General features: G+C 36.7%; 1 protein-coding gene and 1 pseudogene across 1 annotated transcript; one reads left to right on the top strand and one right to left on the bottom strand.

Annotated features, from left to right (window-relative positions):
* LOC145066927 (L-type lectin-domain containing receptor kinase VIII.2-like) overlaps positions 1-9,959 on the top strand; it is a 15,101-nt pseudogene extending 5,142 nt beyond the window's left edge.
* Positions 9,960-13,219: 3,260 nt separating this feature from the next.
* LOC145069699 (uncharacterized) lies at positions 13,220-14,857 on the bottom strand. Its single transcript, XM_079016646.1, has 3 exons — positions 13,784-14,857; positions 13,613-13,690; positions 13,220-13,496 (listed from the first exon to the last, which is right to left on the bottom strand). The coding sequence occupies exons 1-3, from the start codon at positions 14,699-14,701 to the stop codon at positions 13,491-13,493; spliced, it is 1,002 nt and encodes a 333-aa protein (XP_078872772.1). The 5' UTR covers positions 14,702-14,857; the 3' UTR covers positions 13,220-13,490.
* Positions 14,858-22,644: the final 7,787 nt, after the last annotated feature.

Here is a 22,644-nt window from a genome sequence, read left to right on the forward strand (position 1 = left end):
ACGGGCCTCGCCCACACTCATGGAGGTACGGGCCTCACCCACACTCCACTATCTCTGAGATACGGACCTTGAACTAAACCATCACTCACTGGTGATAACAGGAAACACCATGAGTCCCTCCACCCGCAAGGCGGGCGGCGTCAAGATGAATAGAAGAAGAAGAACAATAGCAGCGATTTAGAATATTTACAATGGTTGTGGCAGTTGATTGGTAACCTCATCAACGACGGTGGCACCGGAGGAAAGCGAGATTACAACCTCGTCGATCATTACACCCACCGGCGGCGACAATTAAGGTTGCTTGGCAGTTGGCTCGCAACTCCGACCATGGCTACAAGGCAGTCGATCGGTCTTTGGCATGCTTCGGGTTCGTCGATACTCGTCAGGGGAGGAAACATCTCTGGTGGCACACCATTCGGTCGACGGGAGGTTAGCGGCGCCGGCTAAGGGGTCACAAGGATGGCGGCTGGTGAAGAAACGATTAGGTTTAGGGTTTGAAACGGGAGGGGTGACGGGTTATATACCCCGATCCCCTAAACTCACCTCCATAATAACGAGTTTGGCCCCTTCCTTCCCTTTTTCTTTCAATCATAATCCAATATTTACCCTTTAGACCTTGCTCCCATAATTTCCTTTCATAATAAGTCCTGAAATTACCAACCAGCCCCTAAGCCCTCAAATCTCTTCAATTTAAGTCCATAAATTACCAAACGCCCCCTAACTTCTGAAATCCTTTTAAAATTAAATCCAGATCTTACACTTTTAACCCCCAACTTCTAAAATGTGGCAATTAACTCCTCAAAACCTACACCCTGCATATATAATTATTTGTTTTAGGGCTACGAGCCATTCATTAATTAATTTATGTATTTAATAAATAAACGGGGCTTTACAAGTAGGGTCTAATTTTATGATTTATTTGTGTTTAATAAAACAAAAATAAAATGTGTTAGTAAACAGTTAATAAAAATTCTGAATATTTTGCTGCAAAATTGAATTATAATTTATGTGTAGAGTCTGATTTTATGATTTATACATAAGTTGGGAAGAATGTCAAAAGTTGTTTTAAAACTGTAGAGTCTGATTTTATGATTTATGAGTGTTTAATATAACAAAAATCGAATTAATTAGTAAAAAGTAATTAAAAATTCTTGACATTTATTTACAACTAGAAAATAATATATATAAGTTGGAAAAATTATCAAAAGTTGTTTTTACAAAACAGATATAACCGACGCCGTTTGGATCTCGTGTTTCAGGTAGGGTATTTCGTACTGCTGAAGGTGTCGCCCTAGAAGGGTGTCATCTGCTTTCGAAAGAGGGGAAAGTTGGGACCCCGATTCAGTGGTCCATTTAGGATCTTTTCCCGAGTTGGCAAGGTTGCCTATCGGTTGGATCTCCCTTATGACCTGAGTCGGATCCATAATACCTTCCATGTGTCTCAGCTGCGGAAGTGTTTATCAGATAAGTCTACTGTTATTTAATTGGATGAAATTCAGGTGGAAGAGAGCTCTAACTATGTTGAGAAGCCCATTGCAGTTCTAGATAGAAAAAAAATAAAGCTCTTCGTAATAAAGAGGTGAGGCTAGTGAAGGTGCAATGACAGCACCGCTAGGGCTCTAAATGAACCTGGGAGTCGGAGGACGAGATGAGAGTGAATTACTCAGATCTATTTGTGTCTGCAGACTTCGAGGATGAAGTGTAAATCAAGTGGGGGAGAGTTGTAACATTCAAAATCCAGGTATTTCATTTAACCCCTTGAAGTATTAATTTATGGCATTTGAGGACCCTCCGTACGGTGGGCGTACACGTGTGTACACTTAGCGTACACAAGTGGATGCATCAGGTGACTTAGGCTCGTACGCGTTGCATACAAGCTATGACGCAGGGCGTATAAGGCCGAAGTCTAAAACCCTAATAATCGGACTTGTGCCCTATTTAAACCATCTTATAACCTTTGGACCTTATTTATATTAGCCTCATTTTCCTCTCATCGTCCCTAGAAACCCTAATAGCCATTGGAAGTGATTTTGAGCTTAGAGTGTTGTAAGGAAGCTATTTTAGGTGTGTTTGCAAGGAGAAGAGCTTGTGGTGCAATTCTTAATCGTGGTGAAGCTTCTAGAACCAACATTTCCTTCATCTTAGGGAGTTTCTGGAGGTATAAAGTCCATACCTTGCTCATCTATTGTTTAGATCTCCTTTTTGGACTTGTTTTGGTCTCTTTGGTCCCTTTTTGAAGGTCTTGATGTGTCAAGAACATTTGTGATGCCAAGGTTGTAGATCTAGACGTTTAGTGACATCTTCTAGATTAAAGGTGCAAACTTTTTGGTGGGTGTGACCTCCATGAAAACATTAAGTCATTTATTAAGTTCTTTTGGGCTTTTGGGATTCATTAAGCCATGCATGCACATATAGTTGGCAGAGGTCCGATCTGAGTATTGGAGCAAGTGTCTGAACCAAATAAGAGCTTAATGGCATAGCTGGCAAATCATAGGAGTATGTTGGGCATACAAGCTCATACGCGCAGCGTACAGGCCCTTAAGCATGTGCACTTAGTGTACAAGCTGAGTATCCCCCCTCCCCCCGCATACTCAGTAGAGGGTTTCAAAATTTTGGGCCTTTGGTGTGGGTTTCGCATGTAGACTTTAGGAGCTTAGGGCTGCATCGTAGGTTGTGGCCTGGTTAAGTTAGGTAGGTCAATTTCCACTGTGGGCCTTTAGGGTCATGAGTTGGGCCTTAGACTCATTAGTGTAAATAGGCCAAGCTTGGTTGGGACCATTAAAAGGAAACTTCTTTTGGGCCTTATGGCCCATTATAGTTTGGACTTGGATGCTAGGCTCATAGTGAAGGAAAGACATTTGGGCCATAATAGAGGGATTTGGACTTAGGACTTTGGGCCCTTGACTAGGTTGTGTCATAATCCTAATTAGGGTTATTTTTATATTCATACAGTGTGAGATTTTGGATTAGTAGTCGAGCAACTATTGTTTTCAGCAAACTGAGGTGAGTCTTCTCATTATACCAATGGGTCAAAGGCACCAATTCCGGTTCGTTACTTGATATGAGATCTTAATAGTTGATATGCAATGGTTTGTTAGTTGGCATGTAATGACTTATGTGAAGACCATGGGGGAGCCCATGACACTTGGTTATCAGACCATAGGGGGAGCCCATGGCATTCCAGGTAAAGACTATTAGGAGGAGCCCATGACACTTGGTTATCAGACCATAGGGGGAGCCCATATATATATATATATATATATATATATATATATATATATATATATATATATATATATATATATATGGGAAAAGTGAATATATGGTTGTTATATACCTAAGCTTAGGTATAAAACCTTTTAAATGACGTAGTTTTAAACAAAAAAATCCAATTTCATTTTTCTTTAATATTTGTTTTAATAGATTATCATCGAATTGAGTTAAATAATGGAATGCAAAAGATTAATTATATATTTTTTTATTGCAAAAAATCATTGAAGTTTATAGGGAAAGTAAAAAACCAATATTTTTTTTATCGAATATAACTCAAAAATTTTGTCCTTCAATTGAAAAGCTATTTCCAACGATTTGTGAAAACCTTGATTGAGTTATTGTACGTTATTCTTTTATCTTTTATTCTATTAGTTTTCATTTAAATTTTAGAAGAGTTGATTAAATGATCATGAGTTTAATGCTTTAAGTTCTTAGACACAATGAAGAAAAAGAATATAATTTCAATTGATTTAGTAAGTCACGTAATTAAGGAAGAATAGTAAACGAGATATCATAGTGTGGAGGGTTCTATATATAAACTTAGGTACATGACAACCACATATTCCCTAAGCCCATATATATATATATATATATATATATATATATATATATATATATATATATATATATATATATATATATATATGTTGCATGGTATTAGGTGGTTGTATGTTTGTGTATTTTGGGAACTCAATAAGCGTTTGCTTATAGTTTGTTGGGTGTTTCAGGTACTTCTTGTTTCAAGGGAAAGGGTTCGGCTTGATGGCGTTGCATTCACTCTCCAGTATTTCCGCATTATTGTTTTGGATACTCTAATCTTTTGGATATGATATGATGTAATGGAACTTTTGGAAAACAAAACATGATTGTAATTTCTAAATATTAAATGAAAATTTTTATCTAAATTTTCGGGCTGTTACACTATTAATATATTAATCATATAATATCTTAACACATAAATTATTCCAATTTATTAATCATATAATAAATTAGCAATTCAGTCTCTCTCTCCAAAGGTCATTCTATCCACATACTAATTTTGAGGGCAACCCAAAAAGGATTTTGCTTCTAATTCAAGAAAATTTCAATTTAGTTATTGGCTTAGACACCTTAATCCAACACATACTACCTTCCACACCTACCCGTATTTGTCCCAAGGGATCATCATGGAACACCTGCTCATAAGGCCCAAATAACTAGGATATGCATACATCCTACACTCACTTATTAGAGAGTGGCTAATCATTTCCTCAAGTTGGCCTACTACAAACCATACTCACTCATGAAAATTCCATCAACCTTACAGCCGCTCGTGTATGCTAATCGTCTATAACACTGGATTTGAAAAACAATCGAATACTTGATTCTACCCTAAACCCACAACCAAACAAGGAACATAAAATATGGCTAAATAAAAAATTCTCAAGATATAAAATCTTAGTTATGTACAACTATGATGCATACACTAAGCAACCACAATAATAATGTCAGTTCCATATAGCATAACAAGAAATCCTCCTACACTATCAGGCATCATACATCAGGCAGTTCTATCATGTAATTCCTGAAGATCCATAGCCTACATACTAGCATGCAACTTTATCAATACACAAAACAAGTGTGGGTATCTTGGGGAATCACTTTTCTTGGCTTCGGATGATTATAGACACCACATCCTTCCCGTCGGTTCTCTTACGCTTAAGTTTTGAAAAACATTTTAAAGATCCTTAGTTTGAGTCTTGAATCACAAAAGTGTTCATCTAATTCTCTCAAACCAGGACTCTGATACCAACTTGTAACATCCCAAAATCATGAGAAAAAAAAGTGTTATAAAAACCATTTCAAAATCCATAAATTACACAAAACATAGTTTCCAGAACCAAAATCATGAATCAAAGTATCCAAAAATCACACATCAAATAAAAAAATCAAGGATGATGTGCACAATCATGCCTTCACCTTTCCCCACTCCTCTGATGTACCTGAAACCATAAAATCAAACTTTAAGCCAAAGCTTAGTGAGTTCCCCCGAAGTACCCAACACAACAAATAATACAATGCACGCAAATAGGCCTATAGCAAAGGGTTGGACCGTCATCGAGCCTTTAACTACAAGCTGGACTTTTCCCGAGCCTACAACATAAGTTATACCGCTCTGTTAGGCATACAGTATCAACTGGACTGCCCGGGTATCTGGGCCTTCAACACAAAGCAAGACCGCCTCAACCCAACAAAACAATAACATGTTGACATATACAATAATAATCAATAACCAGCAAGTGCAGGTAATCATACAGATCTACTACTATAACATACAACCAACGATCACAGGAAATCATACATATCAACCAGTCTAACATATAACCAAGATAACATCATCTTATATATCAAGATACATAACCTTGTGGGCCGAAATTGGTGCCTTCGACCCACAAGTACAGTGAGGAAAACTCACCTCACAATCTGAACGATAGCTGAACTGATCATTTCTCCAAACACTGGCTCTACAGGTCACCTATACATCATACATGGATCAAGCCTCAATCTACTACTCAAAATACCCCAAATGACCTAAAGTCAAACTTGGTCAAAGTAGATAGTCAATGTTCAAAGGTTAACCTTCAGTCGATCATCATGCCCTGGCCATCCTTGGTCATGCTGTGGCAGTGAAACAACAAAACAGACGGCTCTAGCCTAGTCACCATGCCGTGATGACCTAAGGCTCAGTCGTAGGCATTGGTTTCCTAATATCTTAATGGGTTAGATCATTTTCTTCGATTGTAAAGCCTCCATATCTCAGATCTGATCCATTCTATGGTCTAAATGGATAAAAATTCCAACTTTATCCCTTGAGACTATCCAAGAGATAAAGATATCAACTCCTAGGTCTAAAAATGGAAAAAACCACAACATGGCTTAATCATTAGCACGTAATCTTGAAGGTATCTTGTCCAACAAATCCATAAAGGAAAAAACACAACATGGCTTAATCATTAAGCACTTAATCTTGAAGGTCTCTTGTCCAACAATTCCATAAGGGTTTGTAGCACCATTACTAACATAAAAATCCATGCTTTTCAGACATGCATGTCCAATGCATATCTTGAACTCCTATTAGGTCAAAATGAGGGTTAATGACCAAAATTCCATACATGACAACAAAACTCATTTCTAATTCCAAATCCAAAGCACTAAGTACTCCAAATGGCCTGGAGATTCATAAAGTTGCAAACTTTATGAGATCTCACCACTCAAACCCATCAATACAATAAGAAAAGGGACAAAATCTAAAGATCTAGCAACTTAGCAAGGAAAAGGTTAGGTTTTGGACACTCGCCAAGGTCCAGAAGATTTGTTATCTGATGTAGATGATGATTGCAAGGTAACTACCGCACCATGGAATTCCTTCTCCTTCAAAGATCACTAAAAACACAAAGAATGAGTTCAAAAATATAATGGAGGTTATGGTTAAGGTTTCTGAGCTTGATAGGGTGATGAAGGTCGAATGATCACGAAAACCTAGCCTTAATGTTCTTTAAATACGACCTAAATCCCAAAGATTAGGGTTTTCTCTAAAAACACATGCCACGTCATGGCGAGTCATTTAAATCCGCGACCTAAATCAATATCGCCACGCTGTGGTGAAGCTCTACCATACCGTGGCCACCCAAATAAAGGTTTAATGCATGGAACGGGTGTTACAAATTGTTTTTTATTGTTAGTGTATCCGACATGAAGTCTCCCTTTCTCAACATAATAACATTCTTATTATTACCTTCAATATATGAATGGGTTATCTCTATAAACCGTAAATAAATCCAAAACTTATTTTAATCAACCGAAGGATCTAAATGGTGCGAGGCGTGGTGTGACAGTAAGGAAAAACCGCATGCCATGTGGAGCCTTGGCAAGCCATGACGTTTTCAAGGCATGACAATTTTATATACATTAAAAAAGATAAATCACATAATTATAAAATTTTATGAAATATATTAAGTTTATAGAAGTGCTATATATCAACAATTAATATGAAAAATTAACTAAAACTCAATAGTTTAATGTCTGATAAAAAAAACTCGTGCCTAGACTCAGTTTTTGGACACCACACCTAACAAAAGACGCCTTGGATGTTTTGGGGGATGGAGACCTCTTGTCTCGACGTCATGGCACGTTATTTAGAACACTGATCAAACCTGCATATCATATTATTGATTTTATCCATATAAACTAGAAACACACTTCGAAACTCCATAAATATGATTTTTGGAGTTTTGTCTCATTTGAGTTGGAGTTTTATAAAAATATGTCATGCTTACTTGGAAAGATGACAAAACAACTTTTTATGGGGAAAGTTAGTAGACTCGACACAATATTAAACATGGTAAGGTCAGTTATGAGTAAAAAAAATTTAATATCGTCATGGGAATACACATACACAACCATACATCCTCGAAGAGGCTTTTTGTATAGACGTGTTTAATGGTGGCGGTCATCACTTTTGTTCCTCAATCGATCTGGATAGTTAGGGGTGTTTTTGAGTTTATGAAGACAGACATAAAGTGTATCATGATTTTGGTTGCTTAGGAAGATGTGTTTTCTCCTAGAAATCTCATTGAACGTATGAGGATAAATACGACACTTTCTTCCAACTTGTTGTAGCATGTCCCGTAAGTGGAGCTAAATAATGAAATGACGATGCAATTATCTTGATGAGTAATGTTTATAGTGCTAATATTCTTGTTGGATCTTTAAATCATTAGAAAACTAAAAGGGTCTGTTGCATTCTAGGGTGTGAGCCCGGGGTTATGTCATACCACTCAAATTAGTATGTCTAAGATCAAAGGAGAAAAGTATATGAATGAAGGGATATCTAATAAGATTCGTATTCGATCCTAGCACGAGGTACTAAGTAATAGGTGACTTATCGTAGTGTGGTTGTCATGCCACTCCAGCTTGGTGATTTAATCACGATTAGTGTGGTTGTCGTGCCACTCCAACTTGGTGATTCAGTCACGATTAGTGTGGTTGTCGTGCCACTCCAACTTGGTGATTCAGTCACGATTAGTTGTCGGATGCAAACAAATATGTTGAGCTTACTATTGTAACCACATGACAATGTTTTGTAGTTAGTCATCCACTTCAGCCCTAAAAGACGGGGGCTGAGTCATAGACTAGTGTTATGAGCCCAACTAATCATCAAGATTAGGTGGAGTCCTTATTAGTTGAAAACCGAATTTAGATATATAATAAGATAAATAATTTTATTATTTAATTATTTAACTACATTGTATACGTTTTAAAATAGGAGAAATGACACAAAGCCATACAACATTTTTAAAGTTGGTCGATTCAGTCCTTAAAGTTATTTTATTGCTTTATGGGAGTATAAGGTAGTTTACGAAATGCTCTTTTAGTCCCTTCAACCTCTAATAATTGGTACACCATGCCACGTGTGATCATTTAGACCCGAAAAACAAACTTGTTTTAGGTTGACTTCTAATCACTTTATCTTAGTAGATTGAAGTTCCTGGGTAATGCTCACTTGGTCAACACGAGCATCATGATCACTCGTGAGCTTTTTGTTCTCAATTCCAGTGCCATGTGATGAAGACACCGGGCAAGCTGGAGGCTACATGGGTATTCCGACTGACACCATTTCTATTGAATTTGATACCTTAACTGACATTGAATTTAAAGATATTAATGGAAACCATTTGGGTGTGGATCTTAACTCGATGATTTCAGCTGACACTATCGATTTGGATTCCTTCAAGATTGATCTGAGAGGTGACGGCCAAGTTAACTCGTGGATGGAGTACAATGACATAACTCAGGAACTCAACATCTCGATTTCATACCCCAACATAAAACCAAGCTCACCAGTTCTATTAGTCCCCATGGATCTCAATGAATACGTGAGCGAAATCATGTTCATCGGATTCACTTTATCGACTCAAGGCACCACCATCGATAACAACAACCTAATCAAACTCCACTCAAACCCATCATCCTACATAAAAAAAGAGCAAATGTAAGAACAAATTATGAAGGAAGGTGCAGGGGCGGTGATGGGGGTGGCGATTGTCGGTGCATTTGATTTAGACATGTGTACACTCTTACTAATATGGGTCTACTCCAAGAAAGTCAAAAATACAAAAAAGCAGCAACCTTTTGCTTCTGAATTCATAAAACCCCCAAAAGAATTCTCATACAAAATGCTTAAATTAGCCACGAAAGGCTTTGATCCAACATGGATAATTAGACATGGAGCATTTGGGATTGTTTAGAGGGGTATACTATCAGATATCGACGAGTATATTGTCATGAAGAAGTGCAGCCATGCAGGTGGTCAAGGAATGACTAAGTTCAGAGCTATCAATCATCAGAACTCTCCGCCAACGAAATTTTGTGAGATTACAAGGTTGGTGTCACGAAAAAGGTGAAATTTTATTGGTTTATGACTTGAAATGGGTCACTTGATAAATCATTTTTTAAGTCAAGAATAACTCTTTCGTGGGTTCAACGGAGCAAAATATTAATGGTTGTAGCCTCTACTTTAGCGTATTTACATCAAGAATGCGAAATGTTGTGTTTTATGAATTTTTTGAGTTTTGGTTTAAATGATCCCCAAATTTATTTTTTATTTATTTATTTTTAATTTATGGAGACATAGTCACATAAGGTGATAAGGTGAGTTTTGTTGTGTCTAAAGGGTCACATGTCGCATGGTGTACCGGTTATTAAAGTTGAAAGGGACTAACAAATCGGGTCATAACCTACCTTATACCCAACAAAGTTAGAAAATAACTCTAGGGACTGAATCAACCAACTTTGAAAATATTGTGGGGTTTTTGTGCCATTTCCCTTTTTAAATATATGCTTAGTTGTTAAATTCAACTAGGGATGTAAACAAGTCAGACTTGACATTAATCAAGTTAGGCTCGTTTAAAGTTATAGAAACTTGAGCTCAAGCTTGTTAATAGTCTTGAGGCTCGAGCTCCATCTCGGCTCGTGAAGCATATATGAAGCTTAAGATTGGCTCGTTAAGGGTCGTTTGTCTGTAAAGTTCGATAGAAATCTGGATCAACTCATTATTTTTTTCATATTTTATTAATATACAAGTAATTAATAATAATATGAAAATAAAATTCTATTTCACAAAAGCTCGTTTAAGCTTGCGAATTTAAATGAGCCCTTACATGCAGGTTCGGGATCGGACTTATTTATTAAATGACATTTACTCTAGGATCGAACTCGGGTTCGGATTCGTTAAGGCTCAACTTGTTTCAAGCTTTTAATGATCCGAACTCAGGTAGCTCGCGAGTAGCTCGACTCATTTACGTCCATAATTTCAACAAATAAATATAAAAAATAACTTAATCTCTATATGTAATACTTTACATGGTTTTCTATATATCATAGTTTACAAAATCAAGCAAAATTTAAAATATTACAAGAAGTTGCGCTCAGATATGGTATTGTTTCTCTAACATTCATTTTCAATTATATAATATTATATGAAGCAGCTTGTGGCTGTTGGATGTCTTATGGTGTTGGTGAACTGTTTTTATTGGTTTTAAAAATTAAGGTGTAATCAATAAAAGCAACAAAAATACACAATCATCTATTCTAATAAATGAAAATGACTTTGCCAAATATCATTCTCTCATAAAATTAGCCATATGTCATTTTCTCATAATTTGAAATATATTTTTTTTCCACTTGTCATTACTTTAATTTTCATTTTCAATATATATCATTAATTTAGTTTCCATAAATTAAACTTATCATAATGACTATTAATTTCATATTTTAAATTTCAAATTCAATTTCAAATAAATTTACAGTTTAAACCTTTATGTTTAATATTTTGTTATAATCAACCCGTTTAGTACACACTAAACACATAATTTTAATTAATTTATTTTTTACATGTTTTTTTTCTCATAATTTTCATTTATTTCAATTTCAAATTCAAATAAAATTTCTATTTAATCGTTTCTATTTAACATTTTGTTTTAATTAACCCGTATAATATACGGGTCTCACAACTAGTGTTTGAATATATAGTCTTGCATGCCATATATAATAACTAAATTTAACGATTTAATTAGATAATAGTAAGATTTGGATACTCGTAGGATGAAATATTTATATTATGAATGTTGTAAATCAGACGAAGTTCATTGAAAGCTGCAAGGGAAACCCTAATCATCAACAATTTACTAACCCAAGACCCGATCAACCCCCACCAAATTTCCCACTCACTTATCATCAATTCCTATTGCTCACATTTCTTTTATATTCTATTTTAGATGATAATAAATTAATAATAATAATAACAGCTTCTAAAATAAGATCATACTTCATAGAATATAATCTCATGTAATAATTTATTAAGGATACATTAATGACTCGAGATTCCCTCAACCAAATCAAGATCAAAAAGTACAATCAAGCATTTGGAGGGTGCAAATTGCAAGTTTTCAACTTCAAAGTACTAAAAGTGATGTTTTATTGAAGGCTTCAAGCTCTAGAATATTCATAGAAGGCAACTTTACACCTAGCTCCATGGTCAAAATTCGTGGGCTAATGTTTATTTCCCTCCAATTTCAAGTATAAATCATGAACAAATAACTCACATAACCCGTTGGAGAAAGAATATGAATATATATATATATATATATATATATATATATATATATATATATATATATATATATATATATATATATATATATATAAACTTACATAATAAAAACTTAGGATATGTTTGGTGAATTGGTACATATAAATTAGTTTATTTTTCGAAATTATTATAATTTGATGTTTGATGAGACTATAAAAATATTTTATAAATTAGTTTTTTTTTTTTGATAATCTATGTTTTGAGTATGTGAAGCACAACTTTAGTCTTATTATATCTAACATTCATTTGAAATTTATTAGACTAAGACTTAAGCAAAGATTAATAGAAGAAAAGCTATAAATCTTATTCCATTGGAAACAAGATTGATGGTTCATTAGAGTTGTATTTAGCACGCCACAACTAGTTAATAAACTAACTTATTTTTCGAACTTTTTTAAATTATAATGTTTGATAAACCAAAAAGCAGTTCATAAGCTAGCTTTTTAAAAAACTACTTAAACTAACTTTTCATAAGCTTTTTAAAAAAAATTCAATTATACCCTTAAGTAATTATAGAAAACATGTAAGTGTCTTTTTATATTATTTAATATCTTTTAGCTAGCTTTTTCAGCTAGTTTTATCAAACATCAAATTTTATAATTTAGTTTTTCATATAATAACTAGCTTTCAGCTAACATCACGCAAACTTCAGATTATGTCAATGCTCTCAACATCATGCAAATGTAGAATTACTGTTATTTGTTACGAAATACAAAGTATCATTGTAATGCTTCTCACTTACATTCGCATTAGAGTGAGACTATAAAAGATGTTAATATTATACTTTTGTACAACAGAAAAGATGGAACAAGACGGGCTACCCTCTATGCAAATAACATAATGACATAAATGTCCTCTATATCTCAAATTACATAAATACCCTCCACATCCATATCATCATCGAAAATAAACCTCATAAAACTTGTCGAATCCATTCATGTCCCATCCCATGTACCAAATACTATAAAGAATATACAATAAATTTGGTTACATAAAACCAACATTTTTGCTCATCAAGAACTTATGAAAGTTTGATTCTTGGGTAATTAATGAATATGTATCAAGAATCTATAAGTAAGCAAGTTCTAAAACCATATATGGCTTTAAAAAGTTTTTTTTTTTTAATTTTTTTTTATCTTGGAGGTTGATCTTTAAAACAGACCATGTACAATGATGTAATTTGGTGTCACTTTACTGCAATTGTTTCCCAGAAATTAAGAAAGATAAATGCAATCAGAAAACTTGGAGATACCCAAATTATCACAAATTTGGAAAGATTGATCAAGAGAAATGTTAATGTGAAACTTATTCCAGTTTTATTTCGATGAACATCAAGAGCGTTAAAAAAAAAAAAGAAACACATATATGAATTATGAACATGTTTTTAGCCATTAGAATCAAAATTAGCATAAAACCCAAGTTTACACCAAGATCTTATCTGGAAATTTGAACCCTTCCGATCAGTTTCCAATTAGAAGAAATCAAGCAGCAAGTATCCAATTATTAGTGATCAACCATATCCCTAATGCTACCTCTGCAAAAGTTGAAAAAAGAACACGATGATTAGAAAGTGGGATTTGGTATGTGTATCGAAGTTATCAATTAGAGAAGAAGAACAGTGATTATCAATTTTTATCACCGGATTATTACCTTTCCGGTTTCGATCTCGTCGGGAACTTTGTACAGATCGGCAGTTATTTCCGACAACCACAATCCCGGGAAAAGAGTCTGTGAATCAAAGAGATAATGCAACTGTTAAATTTAAAGATGCTTCGCAGATTTGAAAAAAGAGATCAAGTTGAATTAGTTTATTTCACTTACATCCAATTGTTTTTGAACAATCCGTGGCCGTTTCTTCGGCTTACGCGGCAGTCGTCGACCGGCCATAGCCATGAAATCGTCCTCCAACTCACGACGGGAAAGGGAAATGGAAAACTTCGGTCTGTCTCTCTTCTCGGCACTTGTAGTTGCGGTGGCGATTCCGATGATAGGCCGGTGTTTCGGAGATTTGCATTCGTTTCTTACCGGAGAAGAATTAGGTTTCAGAACATCACCGTTACCGTTGACTCCGTTCGATGGAGACGGCGGAGCCTTGCACGCTGCTCGTCTAGTCCTCAAATTCCATGGCCTCTCCGCCGGAGAATTAGACGTCGTCGTAGACGTTGTCGCCGGCGGCGGCGGAACAACAAGACCTTCTCTGAGAATGGCATCCTTCATCTTACCAACCTCCTTCTGAAAATCGAACATCAGCTTCTCTCTAGTCGCCTCGATCTCACCATCTCCGGCAGCTCCGGTTCTCGCCTTCATTTTCTCTGAGGAAGAAAACTTATAATAACTCTCCATCTTACGATCATCACTCGATCTAAATCGTCTCTCAAATTCCGAATCCCTTCGTCGTGTTCCGATTACAGAGCCACCGCCGCCACCACTCTCCGACGATTGCTTGCGATCGACGGCCGACGCATCTCCGTTTGAATCCACCTTCATGCACCGTAGGAGCTTCTGATTCCCCCACTTCAAGCACGGCAAATCGAAATTGTGCAACGGCTTCAATTTCTCCATATCTTCCTCCACGGTTTCTATTTCTCCGCCGCCTCTTCTCTTACCGGAAAATACCATCAAAACCTCTTTCAATCGCTTCTCTTTCGCTCCAATCTTCCCCTCGTAATTCTTGTCACGGAGGGTATTATTCTTCCTTTCTGTGTGTTTTGTGTTTAATCTGAAATCGCCGCGAAACATTCATATAAATGACGAGTCGAGAGAGAGAGAGAGAGAGAGAGAGAGAGAGAGAGAGAGATGGGAGAGGTGAGATTTAACGTTCGAGAAGCAGGTTAGACTGCTAACGTGCACCGGCGTGTGAGTTTTGTGCGCATTTTTGGTATGGAGGATGGATTTGCCGACCGAATTTCAAATGGGATGTCTCATCACAGCCGTTCATCTCATTATACTATATGGAAAAAGTTACATAAATGATCCCTACAGTATATTAAAATAGACAATTTTAGTGCAAGTTTTATCTTACAATATTGTTCCCTGTGGGTTGTGGTTTACTAGACCACTATTCGTTTGGCTGATACCATCCCTTAGAAATAAGAGGTGCGGTAGATATGAAAACACTAATTTATCCTTATTTTATTCTTTTGTTTAAACAAAATTTATACAATTGGTCAATATGGTTTTATAACTAGAACTAGTTGGTTGATGACAATTATGAAAACGTCTCTTTGTTTAGGCTTTGTGGTTCATGGTTTTGTTTTTGAGACGTTAAATAGAACTTTGAGTTGTTACTTTTTTTAAATAACAAATATTACATAATTTTATTTATTTTATAGTAAATTACAGTTTTAACTAGTATCGAATCTTTTACTATTCTCATCTATTTCACACACACAACATCCTCCAATTTCCTCTAATTCCTCAAAACTAAAAAGAATCGACAAATTAAACTAACAAAGAAACAACCTGTCACTAAAATCCCTAAAGATCATAATTCTCTTAAATCCATGACAATCGTACTCTATTTCTTGACAACATTTATGGTGATTTCACTTGTGTAATCCCGATTCAAATATCGACATAGGAATCGACTAAGGCTCCATGAACAATCATCGGTTGCTAATGGAAAAGGTGGTGGAAATGATGAGAGAGAATGGGCTCAAGAATATGAAGTTATTTGAAGCAGAAAAAGGATCATGGAAGCCCTAGTTGGATCAGAGATTGAAGCGATGATGGTGATCCTTAATTTGATGTAGTTGGATATAAGTCAATATCCAATATATGTTGATTATTGGTTTGGTGCTAATATTACTACTTATGTTTATCTTGGTGGTGTTGTTATCAAGTTAGAAATGAGCCTTTTATCAAAGCATACATCGCCACATATCTCCAAATCACATTGTTTATCAGGCGGAAGAGTGGATGGGAGGGGTAGACTGAGATCCATATTCAGATCGAATGCCAATCTGTGAATCCTTTTTAGAGGATTCACTGGCTTTGGTTCTTTTTTTTTGGCTCGAACTTTTGAGGGTGATTTCTTTCATTTGGCCATCTACTTCTTATGTCCTCCTGAAGAGGTTGATTTGTTCACATCCGATGCTAGATCATCCGAGATTGGGGTAGATTGTGTTGGGTTGAACACAACTGAAATCTCAAGATGATTTTTGAGATATGGTGAGCTGGATAGAACTGTGGCTAACATGTATACTGGCAAACGTCTGATAGGTCCATAAGCGAATTGGTTCGCTAACATTTAAGTCTTTATAGCTTTAAAAGAACAATATACCTCTTTGATGTCCGAGTTAAGAGGAATGGCTTCAAGTCTCTCAAAGTACGGTTGTTGCAACGTTAGAGCCCAGAATCTCGGACTAGAAATTTCATTCAGCTTCCTCTTAACAACAAATTTACGAAAGTCTTGCCAGAGCACCTCAGTTAATTCAACTGCATTATCCCTTCCGGAGAAGATGTTGTACATAACATAGAGCCAGTCTTTGCTCATGGTTCTTGTGTCACCATTTTTTCCGGAAAATCCTCGAAGGATTAAGTGCATCAATACACTTTATAGTGTAACATCCCCCTCTGGCACGTATCAAAATATTGTCCGCTTTGGGCTCCCGACACGAAAAATTCATAAGAGGTCACCCATCCCTTGATTGCTCTCGCCCGAACACACTTAATTGTAGAGTTCTTATGGGATCTGCTGCCCTCACGACTGTAAAACGTGTTGTGAAAAGGAAGCTATCCACACCCCTTATAAGGAAATGTTTCGTTATCTGTCCAAGCTGATGTAGGATTAGGTGCAACCCACCTTCACCCCCCATTATAGGGTTCGACGTCCCCATCGAACACATCGATCCATGCCCCAACTCTGATACCAACTTGTAACAGTCCAAAAATCACAATAAATTTAAATTTGTAAAACCAATCATGAATCAATATTTTTTACAAAAAGAGTCATTGTTTCAAAAGCATTACTCCAAATCAGAGTTTTCCCAAGACCCGAAGACATAAACATAGGAAGCTATGTACGATCACGCCTTTGCCTTCCCACAATCCTCTGAAGTACCTGAAACGATAAACTAAAAACTGTAAGCCAAAGCTTAGTGAGTTCCTCCAAAGTACCAGCACACCACAACAAACAAACATACAATATGAGCAGCCAACATGACTAGACCGCCTCGTAGGGCTTATAGCTTATTTGGACCGCTCTATGAGCCTTCGACATGACTGGACCACCTCGTAGGACCTACAGCCTATCCGGACCGCTCCACGGGTCGCCGGCCTGACTGGACTGCCTCGAAGGGGCTACAGCCTATCCAATCGTCCCCGGGTGTCTTGGCCTACAACACAAAGTAGGACCGCCTCAACCCAACACAACATGTCGAATTATGCAACAAATAAACATAAACACAGAGCTAACATATACAGATAATCATACGGATCTGCTGAACAACTACAACTATGATATCACTATCCTAACCATGATAAATAATCTAGTGGGTCGGCATTGGTGTCTTCGACCCACGGGTATAGTAAGGAAAACTCACCTTTCAGTCTGAATGGAAGCTGAATGAATCTCGGTACTGGAAATTGGCTCAACGATCACCTAATCAAAACAAAGGACCTAATCTCAATTAATCAACTCAAAATACCTAAAATACCCCTAGTTTAATTTGGTCAAAGCTCTAGTCAAAGGTTAAGGTCAACGGGTCAACTCGATCCACTCAGTTGAGTACGCGGGGCGTACTCAGCTCCTACGCTGGACGTACTCAGGCTTTGACCGGAGTTGGGCAGTTGACCCCGTATGTGCGGCGTATGCCGGGTTGCATACGACGTACGCACATAATCCATTTTTACTCAACAAGAGCTTAATGCATGAAGCTCTCACATCCCAATTTCAGATCCAAGGCCAAAATACCACTAAGAGTCATAACGTTTCCAACTTTATGACTTTGCATGCCCATTAAGTGCTTAATACATAAAATACTAATTTCTTAACACCTTAAGACCTTCTAGAGGACGCATGGGGAAAAACTAAGCATCAAGACCACATTTTTATTACTCAAGACCCCTCATTAGGTCTGAAAGGATGACTTATTCAACTAAGAGCATTCCATGCTTAATAATCATCATAGTTGGGGCCAAAAATGCCCTAAATGAAGAAATGGCTAGATCTATAAGATAATATGATCTAGCTATGAGCTTTTTACCTCATGGAGGTTGCTAGCATGGAGAGAATCCCAGATCCAAGTTGCTTCCAAGCTCCAAAGTCTTTCCACCACCTTCTTCTTCTTGTTCAAGAATACCACCAAAACACAAAGATGAGCTCAAGATGCACTCTTCTCACTTAGGGTTAGCTAGAGGGATGTTTTCTCAGGTGGAGGCTAATGAGGGAATGAGAAATGAGGAGTAAATGATGATTATATATGGACCAAACCTTAAAAATTAGGTTTTAAGGATCCTTCATGTACACCCGGCATACACGGTGTACGCCTAGTGTACTAATGTCCGCGCATATGCGCCCAACATACACAACATACGCCCAGTGTACTAAGCCTTGCCCGAAATTTAGGAAAATGCCACTATGGGACCAATTTGCAAACAAAAATCATTCCAAGGGCTAAAATCATAAACCTTCATACTTAAGAGTTAATTTTGGAAATACCTCATTGCCGGGATGTTACACATAGTCCAGGAACAACAGACTTCTTGAACTCCTTAGCTTTAAATTCTCCATTGTACCCAATTTGATTCCGAAACAATTGAAACTCTTCAGTCGTTGGTTCTTGAACGCAAAAACCTTTGGGGTTTTCTACATTGTCGATCACTTTGAGGAAGGTGTTTTTGTGGAATAGAACAATCTTGTCATCAGAAATCTTCACTTCCAGTACATCATCCTTAATTTTTACTCGTTTAAATGCTTTGTGAAGGATACGAAGAGGAAGTTTAGGGTTAGGGATTTTGGTGAGAGGAACTGTGATAGGGTGGCGGGAGATTAATTTGATCATGATGCAAATGGATTCATCATAATCCATGGGATCGAGAGAAAACAACTCGGTTGTTTCTCTGAGGATGAACTCAGTGGATGAAGATGAGACAGATTCCTTTGAAGAATTCTTCTTCGATGAAGGTTTGGAAGTTTTGGGATCAGTTTAAGAAGGCGCCATTGTTGAAGGTTTGAGAAAGATTGAAGTATAGAGTACAAAGAGAAGGCTCTAGGAAGATGATAGCAAAAGTGAAAAGTGGGAACAGTTAGGATTCAAAATCCTTTTATATGTTGGATATTTTAGGCCGATTCGATGAATGGAATGATGACATTGGAACACAAAATGGGTCGCATTAAATGCATTTCCAAAAAAAAGGCTTCCTAAATGACTATTTCAAAGGAAAGATGGGATGTTTGTTTGTTCAAAATAAAAGCCATCGATTTAATTCAGATATCACTCATTACTTTATTGGAATGTGTGCCAAAGCACGTTTATTAAGCATTAAGAGGGTAATCATAAAGAAAAGTTACCATTGATATATTAATGAAAAACATTTCGGAATAAAAAACTTTAATGATAACCTTGAAGTTTCTTTATTGTTGAGGATCTCAGAACAATCAGATTCCAAGATGACATGTCATAAGATATTTCGGAAAGAAGATAAAACACACCACTATTACGTAATATAGAATTCAATATGACACAATCTCAAACTGAATATCATAGGTAAAATGCATGAAGATCTTAGAGGACTAGTTCCAAAAATGTTTGATGTTCCAAGGGCTGAAGGAGCAGAGCTCAGAGGAAAATAAGTGATGAACTCACATTATCGTTTCGGATTTGAATTCCGATTTGAACTTCATAACAAATGCTTGCTTTTGACAAATACTCCGAGATGGGAATTTTCAAGTAATCCGATGTAACTATATCGGTCAAAACTTCAAGTGATGAGGAAGCCTGAAAAGCTTAAAACTAAAAAGTAAAGGTTAGACAAAAAGATACATATAATGAACCTATATTTTCTGAATACAGATGTAACTATATCGGGCATCATCATTCCCATTTTGTTCAGAAATCCATTAAATTTGGTTTCGTCTAATGCCTTAGCAAAGACATCAGTAATTTCATCATCAGATGGAACAAAAATGAGCTTAATGTTTCATTTTAGAACATGATCTTTAACAAAATGGTACCGAATGTCAATGTGCTTGGTCATTGAGTGCTGAATTGGATTGTGAGAAATCAACATTGCACTTTGAGAGTCACAATATATGGGAATCTGTGGAAATCGATAACCATAATCCAAAAGTTGAGATTTCATCCAAAGAACTTACGAAGTGCAGGTTGCAGCAGCAATGTATTCTACTCCGTCCGTAGAAAGAGCAATATTGTTTCGATTCTTGGATGACCAGCTAACCAATCTTCCACCTAAAAATTGACAACCTCCAGATGTGCTTTTTCTATCCAGTTGAAGACCTCCATATTTTGAGTCGGAATAGGCTTGAAGAAGGAAACTTTCATTTTCCGGATACCAAATTCTGAGGTTCTTCGTTCCTTTAAGATATCGTAAAATTTTCTTGACATTCGGAAGATGACGTCTTTAGATTAACCTGAAATCTAGCATACAGACATGTATAGAACATGATGTCTAGACGACTTGTAGTGAGATAGAGTAAGGATCCAACCATTCCGTTATACTTCTCTGATCAACAATAACACATGATGGGTCCGAGAAGATTTTGTGTCCGAAATCCATTGGAACCTTTGCAGAGGCACATGTGTCCATTGAATATTTTTTCAGAAGTTCGGAAATGTATTTCTCTTGATGAATAAAGATTCCTCCGTTAGTCTGCTTAACTTGTAGTCCGCGGAAGAAACTTAGTTCACGATTCATGCTCATTTGGAATCGACTAACCATTAACTTTGCAAAATCAGCAACCATCGTTGAATCCGTTGATCCAAAGATGATGTCGTCAACATATATTTCAACTAAAATGAGACAGTTTCCATCCGATCTTTGGAATAATGTAGCATCAAGAATTCCTCTTTGAAAACCAGAACGCTTTAGAAAATCAGTGAGAGAGTCGTACTAGGCGCGTGGAGCTTGCTTGAGGCCATAAATAGCTTTTTGAATTTTGTAGTATTGGTTTGGATATGAAAGATTTAAAAATCCAGGGGGTATCGAAGATACACTTCGGTATCCAGTTCACCGTTAAGAAATGGGCTTTTGGCATCCATTTGGTAAACTTTAAATCCTTTGTGAGTAACATAAGCGAAAAAGATTTGAATGGCTTCAAGATGAGCAACAGGAGAAAAGGTCTCGTTGTAGTCAATTCCTTTGATCTAAGTAAATCCTTTGGCCACCAATCTCGCTTTGTTTCTTATTATAACTCTGACATCATCGAGTTTGTTTTGGAAGACCCATCTTGTACCAACAATAGGGTGATCCTGAGGAGGAGGGACAAGAGTCCACACTTGATTTCTGTCAAATTCTGCTAGCTCTTCTTGCATGGATGTAATCCAATCAGAATGTTCTAAAGCTTTCTTGATGGATTTTGGTTCAACCGTTGGTATGAATGCCGAGAAGTGACACTCATTTTGAATGTTGGTAGCAAAGCGTGTTTGAACTCCAGTTTTGAGATTTCCAATGACTTGATTCGGAGCATGATCCTTTGTCCAGATATGCATCTCGAAAGTTCTTGTGCAACGGATGATCTAATATCAAAAATAAGGTTATGTTGCTCCCATGAACAGTTTGAATTTGACGATGATGCTCCCTATGAACTTCTGAACTAGACATGTCAACGTCTTCATAGTTCGGAAAGTCAAAGAAGTTGGCATCGTCTTCGTTGTTGTTCAAAATGGGATCAAATTCAGCGAATTGATCTGTTGCATCTTGAAATACATCAACATTTGATTTGAGGGTTGGATGACTATTTCCCCCCTCAATCTGAGAAGGTTGAAATGGATCAGAAGCAAATAGAGGAAATGTCGGCGTTGGACCAGAGACAATTTCAGAAATCGGAGCGACAGTTGATGAGGACGGTCTTGATCGAGATTTTGAATCAAGAGAAATTTCTATTGGTCCGAACAATCTTTTGAATTCAACTTCATGGATAATTTGAGGATTCGGAGACCCAGGCGGTGGAGCATCGAACTCCAATATATGTGTTGTAACATTAGCAAGATCCAAATTCCAAACAAAATTATCATCAAAAGTGACATCAAAGCTTTCTTCAAGTACATGAGTTCTACAATTCAGAACTCTGTAAGCTTTAGACTTGGATGAGTATCCCAAAAAGATGGCTTCATCAGCTTTTTGTTGAAACTTGGTGAGTTGATCACATTTATTTTTGATAAAGCATCTACCACCAAAAATGTGTAAGAACGAGATACTCAGATTTCGACCATTCATTGCTTCATACAGTGTCATGTTGAGATGGCGGTTGATGATGCTTCAATTTTGAGTGAAGCAAGCAGTGGAGATGACTTCAACCCAAAGATAGAGAGGAAGGTTTCCAAAGTTCAACTTCGATGGAGAGGATTCAACGAGATTTCAGGTTTCTTCTTTCAACCACACCGTTTTCCTGAGGAGTATAAGGATCAGAGAAATTTTGGTCGATGCCTTTGTCGGTGAGGAATTTCTCAATGTTAGCATTTGTGAATTTAGAGCCATTGTTACTTCATTATTCGAACAGG

The sequence above is a fragment of the Lactuca serriola genome, chromosome 8 (assembly GCF_051521515.1).
Source record: "Lactuca serriola cultivar US96UC23 chromosome 8, Lser_US96UC23_V15, whole genome shotgun sequence".
Classification (NCBI taxonomy): domain Eukaryota; kingdom Viridiplantae; phylum Streptophyta; class Magnoliopsida; order Asterales; family Asteraceae; genus Lactuca; species Lactuca serriola.

Coding starts and splice junctions, on each gene's coding strand:
- LOC145069699 (XM_079016646.1), bottom strand. CDS start 14,701: ATGTTTCGCGGCGATTTCAGATTAAACACAAAACACACAGAAAGGAAG. Junction 13,691..13,783: donor TTGTTCAAAAACAATTGGAT/GTAAGTGAAATA, acceptor TTTGATTCACAG/ACTCTTTTCCCGGGATTGTG.